This window comes from Myotis myotis, unplaced genomic scaffold (assembly GCF_014108235.1).
Source record: "Myotis myotis isolate mMyoMyo1 unplaced genomic scaffold, mMyoMyo1.p scaffold_m19_p_18, whole genome shotgun sequence".
NCBI classification, from domain to species: domain Eukaryota; kingdom Metazoa; phylum Chordata; class Mammalia; order Chiroptera; family Vespertilionidae; genus Myotis; species Myotis myotis.
Genome location: NW_023416322.1, coordinates 31,830,342 through 31,844,360, shown reverse-complemented (window position 1 = coordinate 31,844,360; position 14,019 = coordinate 31,830,342). Strand labels below are relative to the sequence as shown.

Here is a 14,019-nt window from a genome sequence, read left to right as displayed (position 1 = left end):
TAAACAGCACACTACACTAAGTCTGAAAAGATCCTCTGGGATTATTGCTCTATGTTGCCAGCGAGAACCTGGGCACTCCTGCCTTGTGGAGTGAGCTCTCAGCACTCAGTCTGAACTTCCAGTCGAGGCAGCCAGGAGACAGGAGCAAAATTAGCAAGCAGCATGTTTCCAATGTGTGCATGCTCTCAGATCTGCTTGCCATGCATTTGCCCGCAGATGAAGGTCCTCAGGTGACTGCCACTAGGCAGGTGAAGTGCATGCGGATAGAAAGTTCACACTATGCCACTGTCATCACCAACTGCGAGGACAGTAGATGCTGTGCCACCTTTGGGGATGGGACATCTGTTATTGCAAAGCCACAGGGAACATACCAGGTAGGTCTTGGGGGAGAAGTGGCATTGGGAGGAGGAAAAGGAGTGCCAAAGGTAAATGTCCATTCAACTAAGAAAACCCACTGAACCAGGGCAGTGAGCATGCCTGCCATGTGGACCCTCTTGGAGATGACTCCTGCCCAAGATCATGAAGGGTTCAACAGTTTAAATAGGGCCACGTGTTTTTGCTTCAGTTAAAATGTTTTTATTATTTTATATTAAACATCTGAAATAAGAAAGTACAGCAATTACTCGAAAGAAATAGTGAAGTAAGTAGATGAAATATGAGGACTTGGGACAAATTAGATGCTAATTATTCAGTGCACCTCCTTATCAGGTAGTCCTTCCCAAATCTTATTCTCAGATTTTCTTCCTGGAAACACAGTTTGTGGCAGAGATCTGTGAATAATTTTTGTCCTAAAATGATTCTCCAAATTCCTTAATTTGATTAAGAAATTTAAAATAATTTCTCTCTTTCTGATACCCTTCCAGGTGTTACCTCCAAACACAGGCTGTCTCTATATCGATAGGGATTGTTCAGCTATATATTGCCATGAATCAAGCAGTGATATATACCATCCTTTCCAAAACCGTGAGCAGCTGAGAGCTAGCATGTACATCATGAAGCACACCTCAGAGGTTATCTGTCAGGTCCTGGACCCACAGGGAAACACCTTTGAGGTAAAATGTATCATTAGTTTGGAAAGAGAGGCTATGGCTTTGCTTTTCAGATATTTCACATGAGAGAGCCTCCACGTAGCTTTTTACCTTAGCAGCTTTGGAGTAAGTTATCTACTAACTGCCAATACTTTGGGCAAGTGGTAGCGAATGTCAGTATTTTTGATTATCAAGTGTACTTGCGTAGGGAATAGAAAGCCTAGCTATTGGAATGGTAGAAATGCTAAAGCTAAGTAATTAATTAAAACATAGTGGATGAAACAGTGGAAAAAACTAAACATCTATAAATAATGCCAACACAAAGGAATGGTGGAAGAGTGGTCTGTGTCCAGGGTAAAGTAAGAGCAAATGCATGGACAGCAGGCAGAGAATCCACGGTGAGAATTTCAGTTAATGAGGGTTCTGTGGGGATGAAGATAGGGAGGTGGGGAAGCCTGAAGTGGAGTTTAGCTACTCGGACAGAACTCTACCTTCTGTTTCTCTGTCCCTCAAAAGCACAACTACCCTCTTACCTCTAGGCCAGGCATTGGCAAACCCTGGCCATTTGTTTGTATGAGCTAAAAATTGTTTTTATATTTTTTAGTGGTTAGGAAAACATCAAAAGGAGAATAATGTTTCTTGACACATAAAAATGAAAGGAAAGCCCTAGCCGGCTTGGCTCAGTGGATAGAGCATCGGCCTGCGGACTGAAGGGTCCCAGGTTCGATTCTGGCCAAGGGCACATGCCTGGGTTGCAGGCTTGTTCCCCAGTAGGGGGTGTGCAGGAGGCAGCCAATCAATGATTCTCTCTCATCATTGATGTTTCTATCTTTCTCTCCTTCTCCTTCTCTCTGAAATCAATAAAGAAATATATTTAAAAAAATGACAGGAAATACAAATTTCAGTATCTATCTATATGTATATCTATCTATCTATCTAGATATAGATCTATATCTATCTCTCTCTCTCTCTCTCTCTCTCTCTCTCTCTCTCTCTCTCTCTCTATATATATATATATATATATATATATATATATATATATATATATGCCTAAGTGACTGTTAAGACTAGTTGACCGGTCACATGACACACACTGACCACCAGGGGCAGATACTCAATGCAGGAGCTGTCCCCTGGTGGTCAGTGCGCTCCCACAGCCAACTTCCCATGGTCCTTCCCCCCAGCAGGCTAGCCCCGATCAGCCCCAAGTGGGACTAGGTGAAAGGGCCCTGATCAGCCCCAATCCCCAGCCAGGCCGAGGGACCCCACCCATGCACAAATTCCTGCACCAGGCCTCTAGTCGTTATATAAAGTTTTACTAGAACACAGCGATGCTTACTGGTCCATGGCTGCTGGTCATGGAAGGGTAGAGTTGAGTATTTACAACATAGGCTCTATGGCCCACCAACTTTAAACTATTTACTATCTGGCCTTTGGGGGCGGGGGCGGTGGAAGAAGGTTTGTCAACCCCTCCTTTAGGCATTTATCTTTTTTTTTCCACTCCTCACCCAAGAATGGAATTTTGTGTGTTGGTGGTGCAGTTATTTTAGATTGGAACCATACCACAGAGTCCCCAACTTTGTTTTGTTATTCAGACAAGCCGTGTTCCAGCTTGGCTTTTTTGTTTGTTTGTTTGTTTGTTTGTTTGTTTGTTTGTTTTTGTACTAAGCAAATAAAGCTCTTCACAGCATGAATTTAGGCTCCTAACAAATTTAAATTTACAATGAATTTAAATTGAAAGCCCAGCCCTTCTAGGTTGAACACATGGGTTATCCAGGCCAAGCATTCTTCTAGGCGTTGATGCTCTTCTTGGCCATCCTCTATGGTGGTCTTTCAGCCTGGACTGCACTGCTTCCTGGAAAAACCCATGCCATATCTAGACAGTAGTGAGGGCTAGCATGTTTCCTCTCATACTGATACTCAATCTGTTTCCCTATGTACTCTCTCCATGCATCCTAATTCTGTGCTTGGAGTCGCAGAATATAAACCTCTTCCATGCTGTCACTCAATCTTTCAAGACAACTAGCACATGACCAGCCTTTCCTCCATGTTTAAATCCCAGTTCCTTGAACTGATCCTCAGAAGATAAGGTTTGGAGACCTCTGCCTTCCTAGTCACCTTCTTCAGGGGATTTCTGGTTTTTCTAATTTGTTTTCACAGTCTAGGTGTGGTTTGTGAGTGAACATGTGCTATTAGGTTTTCAGTTTTATGCAATCTGTACTTAGTGAGCAATACCTTATAAATAAATAAAAATACCTGATTTTCTGAGAATACAAAAAATCATCTACTTCTCAAGTGTGATGAGCAGAAATGTAAGCTTTATGGCGTTTTTTCTTTCAGTTGCTAATATACTTTGTCCCTTAGGTCATGGCTGATGGTAGCGTATCAACTAGGCTACCTGAAATCAATTTGGAAGATCATTTAGATGCAAGTCCAGAAGGCTATGATAATTTATCATCTGCTCACCTTCATAAGAATCATCTGCAAATCTTTGGTGAACATGTCCCCAGGTAATACGATAAAAATAATACCAGGACTTTTATTTTTAATTCGGAGTTCAAGGGGCATTTTAACTGAATACGTCAAGTGATTCAATTTTTATTTCTTCAAATAGGTTTTTTGTTGTCTATGCCGATGGATCAGGAGTGGAACTTCTTCGAGACAGTGACATTGAAGAGTATCTGTCCTTGGCATACGGAGAACCAACTACCGTAGTTCTTCAAGAGCCAGTGCAGGAGCAGCCAGGTAGGAAGCCTACCAGGCTGGAGCTCACTGTGTCCCTTCCCAAACTCTCACCTTTCCTATCCAGTCCACGCCTAGGTCGTCTCTACTTTTTCCCTTTGCTCACTTTTCAATTCTACTTTTTACCTGACTGTGTCAACCTATATATATAGTTATTTGTGCTCAGACCAAGATTTATCTGAGCATCAACCTATGTAAACTGTGGAGGATGAGTCACTCTCCTACCCATATGCAGATTTGTATCTGTGTTTAAGTATGTTATGTAGGTACCTAGGTTCCTATTTATGTGTTTGTTTAATCTTGGTAGAAAAAAAAAAGAAAAGTAGGATATCCCCTGTAAGTTAATTTTTTGTCATTTTGACAGTGTTACCTTAATGAATTTAATAGAATAAAAAGAGAAAGTACATTTGATGTGTGAGTTAGAAAGCCAACTTGAAATATGTTTTGTCATGTATTCATTGGACATTTGTATAACTTTCAATTTCAAAAAAAGTCTGTGAGTAAAGATTAGAGACACATATTGCATTAAGTTTGAATCATCCGTGTATGTAATATGTGTATTTAAACATAGATATAAACTTGCATTTTATCTGTGTACCAAACTAATGTTCTAGTGAGTCTAAGTGTATGTGTGTGTGTTTTAATTTTTTCTCTGGTTGGTAGGATATATTTTGTGCTTGTTTATAAATATACCTGCATCTGTGTGCAGTTAGATCTTTTAGTGTATCACATTGAGTGCCATGTCAGTCACCGGTGACTGATACTATACTTTCAGTCTGGAAGACAAAACAGGCTGGGCGCTTAACATGGTATCAGTGCACATGCTCTTTGTGAATGTGGAGAGTGGGGTGCTCTCACTGGTTGTACAGTACATGTATGGAACTGTGTGAGAACAAGAATTCAAATTGCATTTAACTAGCACCTACTTGATAACCCACCATGTGCCAAACACTGGCTGGGTATTAGGGATACAGTGGTGAGCTAAGAGAGTATGGAAGGCTTCCCTGAAGACACTGGAACCAACAGCTGGCGGATATGTAGGAGTTCATTAAGATGGGAGGGAAAGCTATCTTAGAAGAGAGAATACAAAGCAGGAAGCATAAAACACTGGAGAAAATAGGGGAAAGGCTGTAGCACCTGAAGCTCAGAAAGGAAGAATGGTGCAGGGTGAGAAAATATTTAAAAAGACTCAGTTTTATCCTGTGAGCAATGGTAAGTCAATGAATAGCTGAAATCATGGCTTAAGGTAATCAGTCACCCTGACTGCTGGGGAAGGTTCACTCGCCGAGTAGATATGGGCAGAAAAGCTAGTCCTTGCTGCAATCCCAAATAGGATCTCTCGGAGGCGAATGATCTAAGGAGGGACAGTGGAGAGGGAAGAAGTGCTGAACTCCAGAAATGTTTAGTGGTGGGATGGACAGGACGTGGATGTGAGTTTTGAAGGACAATGAGTACTTTCAGGTCATCTAAATCCAGTCTGTAGGTGTTGCAGTGACTAAAAGCCACCTTTCTTTTGAGATCTTAAGGCCCTTAAGCATCATTGCTGTGTCTCACTTATCAAATAGTGGTTGTTGAATTTAGTGAATGCCCATGGAAATTTTCAGAATATTTTTGATAGAAAAGTGATCCTCTGATGACTCTCTTTCAACAAGGTGCCCTCAGCATCACTGTCCTTCGCCCTTTTTGTGAAGCATCGCCATGGCTGATGAAGAAAGAGCTCGATACAATTGTTCCTCCGAATCTCCAGTCGAGGACATGGGAGACATTCCCCCCAGTAGAGGTATAACTTTTCTAGCTGAAAAGTCACTAAATTTGCATATCCATTCATAAATGAAACCAGAGTCTCAGGTCTTCTCACATATATTCATTCTTTTTTAAAAAAATATTTTATTGATTTTTTACAGAGAGGAAGGGATAGGGATAGAGAGTTAAAAACATCGATGAGAGAGAAACATCAATTCAGCTGCCTCCTGCACACTCCCTATTGGGGATATGCCTGCAACCAAGGTACATGCCCTTGACCGGAATCAAACCTGGGACCCTTCAGTCTGCAGGCCGATGCTCTATCCACTGAGCCAAACTGGTTAGGGCCATATTTTTTTTATTATTATGTAAGTTGTGAATGGGCTTATGGAATTTTATTTTTTTTTAATATATTTTATTGATTTTACAGAGAGGAAGGGAGAGGGATAGAGAGTTAGAAACATCAATGAGAGAGAAACATCTATCAGCTGCCTCTTGCACACCCCCTACTGGGGATGTGCCACAACCAAGGTACATGCCCTTGACCAGAATCGAACCTGGGACCCTTCAGTCCACGGGACAATGCTCTATCCACTGAGCCAAACCGGTTAGGGCTGGAATTTTATATTTGAAGACTTTGACACTGTAGATTTAGATAAACCTGACCAGCTAATCTGTTTTATTTCTTTTACCCTACATTGCAGGCTTGAACATCTTCTCATGATATAAAAATACTCTGAGTAACCCATGTTACAGTTCTGCTGTCATGGAATTACTGATATGCAATACAAAAATCTTCTCTCCACTGGTTCCTTATTTGTTAGTTTTAACGCACAATTTCTTCTTATCTCATTAATTCATAAATTAAATTCACAAGAAAAATGTAAAGGATTATACACAGGGATTTAAACTATAATGTTAAAAAATAAATATTGTAATTAGGTCACAGTAGAAAAGCCTCCACCTAAAGTTTTTTTAAGAATGAAAGAAAATATCTGGAGTGAGAACCTTGAAGTCCTGAATCTCACAAGACTTTCCATTTCATCTTGCAAGCAGTTTAAGTAATACGTCCAGCTTATTGTCAGGTATTAAATTATTAAGTCAGTGAAGGCATTGATAAGATGATCAGAGAGAGATACTAGTGTTAAGTGAAGAGGATAATGTTTTGAGTTATGATGATTTTTGCTTTCCTGAATAATTTTATAATAGCAGGGGCATAAAATAATGAACAATTAAGCCGCAGTGGTTCTCAACTTTCCTAATGCTGTGACCCGTTAATACAGTTCCTCATGTTGTGGTGACCCCCAACCATAAAATTATTTTCGTTGCTACCATAACTGTAATTTTGCTACTGTTATGAATCTGATATGCAGGATGTATTTTCAGGGGTCACGACCCACAGGTTGAGAACTGCTGACAATGATCTCCTAGCCCTATATTTTAATTTGGTGACTATAGTCAACATGGTGAATGAAAATGATCTGAATCCTAGTCCTGACTCAACCAATTATTAAGGTGGGATTTGTGACAAGTCACACTGGACCTTTACTTCCTTATCTAAAAAATGAAAGGACACACCAAATGACTCACTAAGGCTATATATCCAAGTTGGAAGCACTGCATTATGACAAATAATATGCGACATCTGAAATGAATGAAAGCAGTTCAGTCTCTTCCTCTGCAACTCCTGTAGCTATGACCACACACGGTGGGAGTTGCCCAACCCAGGCAAGATGCTGAGTGCTTATCACTGACCAGGCAGTGGACACTGAATAGCAATTTAAAAGGGAGCACATCAGACACACTGCGGGGCATATGGCGTCAAACCACACCACTCCTGAAAACAGAGGATAGCATAGAGATGAGAATCCACTCTAAGGCAGACATTTCTGCTCAAGAGATCCTCAAAGATTCATGCTTATTCTAGAGTGAGCTCAAAGACCACTCAGGTCTGTAGATGGTTTCTCTCATTAAGTCAACATATTCATGGAACCAGAAAGTTAAAGATTGTTTTATTCCAAGTGTCTTTGGCTACCTGTGGGTATCAAAGGATAGTCTCATGCATTTGGCCTAAGCTAGGCTGTAGCCACGTTGCCATAACACAGCACTGCTTGGCACTCCCCTAAGTGCCATCCACAGGACATCATGCAACAGGATTTTAAAATATGCAGATTCTCAGTAACACATATAAAGAGGAAAACTTGCCCAATTTTTCTTATACTTGTGAAACTTTTTGAGAACAATGATATTTTATTTATTTACCTTTTTTGCCTATGTATTCCCTAACAGTGGTTTCTAGCATAGTATTTAAATAATAAGAACTCAGTTTTTTTAAAATGTTGATTTCTTGTGTGGTTGTTTTGCTTTGTTTTGTTAATAGAAAAAAACTCCAGGACCTCCGTTTGGCACTCAGATTTGGAAGGGCCTTAACATTGAGACCAAACAGCTAGTGAGCACCCCCGCCCCTGTAGTCAAGAGCCCCAATGTGCTACAGATACGCCAGTTCATCCAGCACGAGATCATAAAGAATGAGGTGAAACTGAAGCTACAGATTTCCCTTAAGGTAATGGAATCCAAGTAACTTGCCCCAAAATAATCAGGAACAGGGCAATCATTTCTCTTGGTTTGCTGAGGAACCTGAATTAATGTAACAGAGGAGTGTCAATCTTCCAGAGGGGAGGACATTGAGAGGTATAAAATGCTAAATGAGTCCCATAAGGTGTAGGAAGTATTGAGATCCCAAAGACACTGAGAAGATAAGTAACTTTTATATATGATGGTTATATAGAGTCCTCACTTCTCATTATGTGGAAAACTAGCCTAGTGACCTCTGGAAAAAGGTAGAACTGCATATTAATCTGAAATTTGTCTCTGAAAGAAAACTATTGTTGGTTTTTGGAAATGGCTTAAGAATTTGTAAATATTTAATTAATTGTATAAGCATATCTGTAACATCTCACTGTCTAGGTATGTTAAATCTCAGAACAAGGATCATATGTTCTGAGATTTGGGTCTCTAGTACCTGACATAGAACAGGGGACAATTATTTGTGGGAAAAGATCAAATATTTATGGAGAAAGTCAAGTATGTTCCTCTTGGAATCAAAGGCATGCCTAAGCAACTTACATTCAAAGATAGAACCATAAAGGTTGTCCCTGGAAAGGACTCTGAAGATCATCTAATTACCTGTGTCCATTTTATTGGTGGGGACAGTGGAGCATATAGTTAGATGGGGCCTCTCTGAAGTCCTCATACAGTTCTAATGTCCTATGGCCCTTAAAGCTTTGCTTTTGTGCTTTTCAGATCTTTGCTTACTAACATATTAAAGAAGGGTCTTTCTAGATTGCTTGATCAGTAACTGTGGTGGCTGGTCATTGTGAATTTATATATTCTTAATCTCTTTGTGATATTCCAAGTTGATGTTGACTAGTTTGGTGTCTCTCTCTACCTTATTTCTGATTTTTTTTAATTCATTTTATTCTGCTGATTTAGGATTATATAAACCATATCCTAAAGAAAGAAGATGAGCTACAGGACATGACAGTTAAAGATTCCAGAACTGAGGAGGAGAGAGGCAATGCTGCAGATCTCCTCAAACTAGTTATGGTGAGACAGAATGTTAACATACCACTGTCCTTACTGTTGTTCCACTACTAGTTATAGTGAGACAGAATGTTCACACACCACTGTCCTTACTGTTGTCCCACTACTAGGTGCTCCAAGACAAAATCCTATAAGTAAGAGCTTGTTTCTGCCATTTCTGTGAAGCATTTTCTCCCTCCTTATAATTTCTTATTTCTGTGGAAATCTAACTTCTTATATATTGAATTTTTCAAATGTCTTTTTAGGCTCTTTCTTAAATCATAAATAACTCTGAAGGCTCTTAAAAGAAAAGTTTTTATTCTCTTAAGAGAAATTGATATTCTTTGAAATAGTGAATGAATTAGTGAAGGAAATAGGAAGGAGGAAGAAAAGGAGTTTCTACAACTTAAAATGATTTTTAGAAATTTGTTAAGTGAAAGAATTGACTAAAAAATCAAATAAGATTTGTATAAGCATTAAAAATAATTCATTGTAATTTTCATAAAAGATCAAATTGATCACATAAGAATGCTTGTACACAAAGTGAATTTTGTGTGCAACATAATAATTAAGGAATTTTCTCTTTATTTCAGTCTTTCCCTAAAATGGAAGAAACTATAAAAAGTCATGATACTCAAAGTAAGTACATTTAATTTTTTTTTTGCAAAATATTTACATATTCCAAAAGAACAACCTTAAATACGCTTTTCAGTCATTCTTGCATCTAATAGCAAAGTTCTGTGTAGGTATTTCTGTTGTTGTATTAGCCATGTTGTATCATTATTATTTATTCATATTTTTTTCTGCCTGAATTATGAGATTCTTGAAAACTGTGATTGCCTCTAATTCATCTTTAACATTCATCTTCTGAATAAAAAAAGTTAACATTTGGCTTCTATGTTAACCTTAACCTGTATCTAGAACATGGCTAAGACACAGGAAGAAAACAACCAACCAATGGGCACTCTCCCCCCTGCCCCTACACCCACACAGAACTTTGGAGCCACTACACAATTGTCACCAAAACCTCACCCTATTTTACTCTATATCTACTCTTGGAAAATAGCCTCATTCAAAGCATTTTATTTTGGAATACTAGGGGCCCGGTACACGAAATTCGTGCACTGGGGGTGTGTGGGGGGGAGTGTCCCTCAGCCCAGCCTGCCCCCTCTCACATACTGGGAGCCCTCAGGCGTTGACCCCCATCACCCTCCAATCGCAGGATCGGCCCCTTGCCCAGGCCTGACGCCTCTGACAGAGGTGTCAGGCCTGGGCAGGGGACCCTCATTTCCCCCCATCACTGGTTCTGCCCCCAGCCCAGGCCTGATGCCTCTGGCCCAGGCGTCAGGCCTGGGCAGGGGACCCCCAGACCCCTCCGATTGCTGGCTCTGCCCCTTGCCCAGGCCTGATGCCTCGGCCAGAGGCGTAGACCCCCATCACCCTCCGATCGCCTGATCGGCCCCTTGCCCAGGCCTGACGCCTCCGCCAGAGGTGTCAGGCTTGGACAGGGGACCCCCATCTCCCCCCGATCACTGGCTCTGACCCCCGCCCAAGCCTGAGGCCTCTGGTCCAGGAATCATGCCTGGGCAGGGGACCCCCATCTCCCTCTGATCGCTTGCTCCACCCCCCGCCCAAGCCTGAAGCCTCTGACCCAGGCTTCAGGCCTGGGCAAGGGGACCATCATATCCCTCCAAACTCCGGCTCCGCCCCCCACCCAGGCCTGATGCCTCTGGCCCAGGCATCAGGCCTGGGCAGGGGACCCCCAGCCCCCCGCCCAGGCCTGATGCCTCGGCCGGAGGAGTTGACCCTCATCACCCTCCGATCACCAATCACCGGATCGGCCCCTTGACCAGGCCTGAGGCCTCCGGCAGAGGTGTCAGGCCTGGGCAGGGGATCCCCAGCTCCCCGCGGTTGCAGGCTCCGCCCCTGCCCAGGCCTAACGCCTCTGGCCAAGGCATTAGGCCTGGGCAGGGGACTCCCAGCTCCCCGCGATCTCCCGCTCTGCCCCTGCCCAGGCCTAACGCCTCTGGCCGAGGCATTAGGCCTGGGCAGGGGACTCCCAGCTCCCCGCGATCTCCCGCTCTGCCCCTGCCCAGGCCTAACGCCTCTGGCCGAGGGGTTAGGCCTGGGCAGGGGACCCCCAGCTCCCCGCGGTTGCAGGCTCCGCCCCTGCCCAGGCCTAACGCCTCTGGCCTAGGCGTCCGCCCGGGCAGCAGGGACCCGCAGTGGCAGCGGCCCCGCAATCATGGGTTCCGCTTTAGGCCCAGGCAAGGGACCCCTAGCTCCCGGGACTGCCAGCTTCGACCGTGCCCAGCTCCCATTGCTGGCTCCACCCCTACTTCCTGCTATCACTGGCCAGGGCGGCAAAGGCGCCTGATTCTCCGATCATGGCTGGGGGACAGGGCAAAGGCGGCCCCAGGGCCGCCTTTGCCCTGTCCCCCAGCTCTTAGCTCCCCCCTGGGTTTCCGATCACTGTCAGTGGCAGGGGGCTTCTTCCTGCTTTCCCTTTCGCCTCCCTGCATTGTGCCTACATATGCAAATTAGCCGCCATCTTTGTTGGCAGTTAACTGCCATCTTAGTTGGCAGTTAATTTGCATATAGCCCTGATTAGCCAATGAAAAGGGTAGCGCTGTACGCCAATTACCATTTTTCTCTTTTATTAGTGTAGATGTATGGCTCCAAAAAAAGGTTTTATGGTTTCATAGTTCATGGCAGACAAGCAACATAGAAACTTGGTAATTTGGGTTTGATTTTTGGCCATCTTTAGCAGCCATGGCTTCATTAAGCCCATACATGTGTTTTGTGTGTCCCCACCATGTTAGCTTGAACAGTTTGTTTTGTTTATCTGAATTTTTCTTTTCTTGAAATGTCACTTGACCACATAGTAGCATGTGGCTCAAGACTGTAAACAGAAGAATCCATCACAACCCAGTGTCTCCCTGTCCTCACACAGTGTTATCACTCTTCCCCTGGGCAGCCCCTTATATTAAGGTTGCCAGATTCAGCAAATAAAAATAGAGAAGGCCCAGTTATATTTGACTTTCAGATAAAGAAAAAGTAATTTTTTAGTGCAAGTATTGGGACCCATTTATATTTTAAAAATATTACTTGTTTATCTGAAATTCATATTTAATTAGTTGCCTTATACTCTATCTGGTAAACCTACTTTTGGCATTTGAATTCATAACCTCTGGCATGAGGGAACAGTCTCCAGAGAGGTAAATGGGTAGGTTGCCCAAAAGTGAAGGACAAATTAAATATATTTTGGAAACACAAAAATTAACAAACAAACATGTGGGAGTCAAACAGGGTCTTGCATACTTAACAGCAGCCCCTGACATATTAATAGTAGAGATCCGGGGCCAAGGCTCCCCACAGGATTTCCTAGGACACTAGTCTCTGAGGTGGCTCCACCAAGAATGGCTTGTATGATATAAGTTTGGATAATGCTGCATGTTGCTTTATGTTCTTGGAGAGCCACAATATACACTAAATAATGGAGGATGCAGAGAAGTCCCGCACAATGAAACATAATTCTAGTTGGTGTGATAGTTACACTAAAAAATTATTGGTTGTTTATCTGCAATTCAAATGTAACTGGGTCTTTTCTATCATTATTTGCTAAATCTGGTAATCTTAATATCAGGGGCTGCCCAGGGGAAGAGGACAGGGAGACACTAGGGTTGTGATGGATTCTGTATGCCCTGGTGTTTCCCAAGCTCATATACCCATGAGCCTTGTTTCTTTTTTTAATCTCCTATTAACATCGCACCAAGACCATGATCTGTGGAATGAACTCTGAGAGTCACTTCCCAAATTATCAAAAAAAACAACCACATTGTATTACATTCATACCCTTAGATTTAGATCATCATAGTTTTGTGTATTTTTTCTTTTTGGAAAAAAAAGACACAGAACAATTTAAATAAAATGGGTACTTTTTCAGTGCTTCAGATACAATGAAATTCAGTCAGGTAGATGCTGATTCCCCTAATAACATGTCACTATGTTTCCTTTTTAAAAAAAAGAACAAAACACACATTTTTATTGATTTCAGAGAGGAAGAGAGAGGGAGATAGAAACATCAATGATGAGAGAGAATTACTGATTGGCTGCCTCCTCCCTCACTGGGGCTCGAACCTACAACTCAGGCATGTGCCCCTACTGGGAATCGAACCATACCTCCTGGTTCATAGGTTGACGCTCAACCACTGAGCCATACTGGCTGGGCACTACGTTTCTCATTTTGTCCTCTAGTAGGGCACTGCGTAAACATTCACTGTTACAGTATAGCTTGATCATGGAAATCCTAGTAAACACTTGATGGATTAAAGAAAGGCTCTTAGACAGTATCTCTAACGAGACATTAGGTATTGCTTGTGTGTGGGATTGTGTTGTAAAGTTAAATGAATCTATTTTTAAAGTTGCAGCCCACCTAATTGATTTGTACAAGCAGTCTTTGACTTCTGTTCCGGAGTGTCTGCCAGACCCATTTGATACAGAGCTCTCTGAAAAGAAATTGAAGTAAGCTGATCCAATAATGTTTTCCACTTAGTATTAAGCATGCAGTGATTCAGGAATGGAGAGATGTGGGTATCATAACCATGGGTGACCACATCCAGGAGATCTCTGCCTTTCATCTGCCACACTGTCAACAACTTATCATACAGGGGTGGTTTTCTTTTATTGTTTGCCAACCGAGAGCATTGCCTCTCTTGCTTTAGAAGCATGTGTATTTCTTTATTCATTCACTAATCCAAATGGACATGTCTGGCATGCCCATTATGTGAAAAGCTTCATGCTGGGAGCTAGAGATAGAGTGATAGATAACAACTCGACCAGTGCCATCTAGGAGCTTATAAGATAGCATCAGAAACAGCCCCAAAGCAAGTCAACACATAGGCACGTCATGACAGATTGCGAG

At 42.2% G+C, this 14,019-nt stretch overlaps 1 protein-coding gene across 1 annotated transcript in view; it reads left to right on the top strand.

The window, feature by feature from the left end:
- The window catches only part of SPAG17 (sperm associated antigen 17), a 140,518-nt gene that overhangs the window by 108,080 nt on the left and 18,419 nt on the right, over positions 1-14,019 (top strand). The window contains exons 31-39 of the mRNA XM_036343930.1: positions 217-374; positions 864-1,052; positions 3,393-3,538; positions 3,643-3,773; positions 5,423-5,550; positions 7,894-8,076; positions 9,006-9,119; positions 9,689-9,734; positions 13,520-13,619. Coding sequence (XP_036199823.1) covers positions 217-374; positions 864-1,052; positions 3,393-3,538; positions 3,643-3,773; positions 5,423-5,550; positions 7,894-8,076; positions 9,006-9,119; positions 9,689-9,734; positions 13,520-13,619 — 1,195 coding nt within the window. The remainder of the gene's footprint in view (positions 1-216; positions 375-863; positions 1,053-3,392; positions 3,539-3,642; positions 3,774-5,422; positions 5,551-7,893; positions 8,077-9,005; positions 9,120-9,688; positions 9,735-13,519; positions 13,620-14,019) is intronic.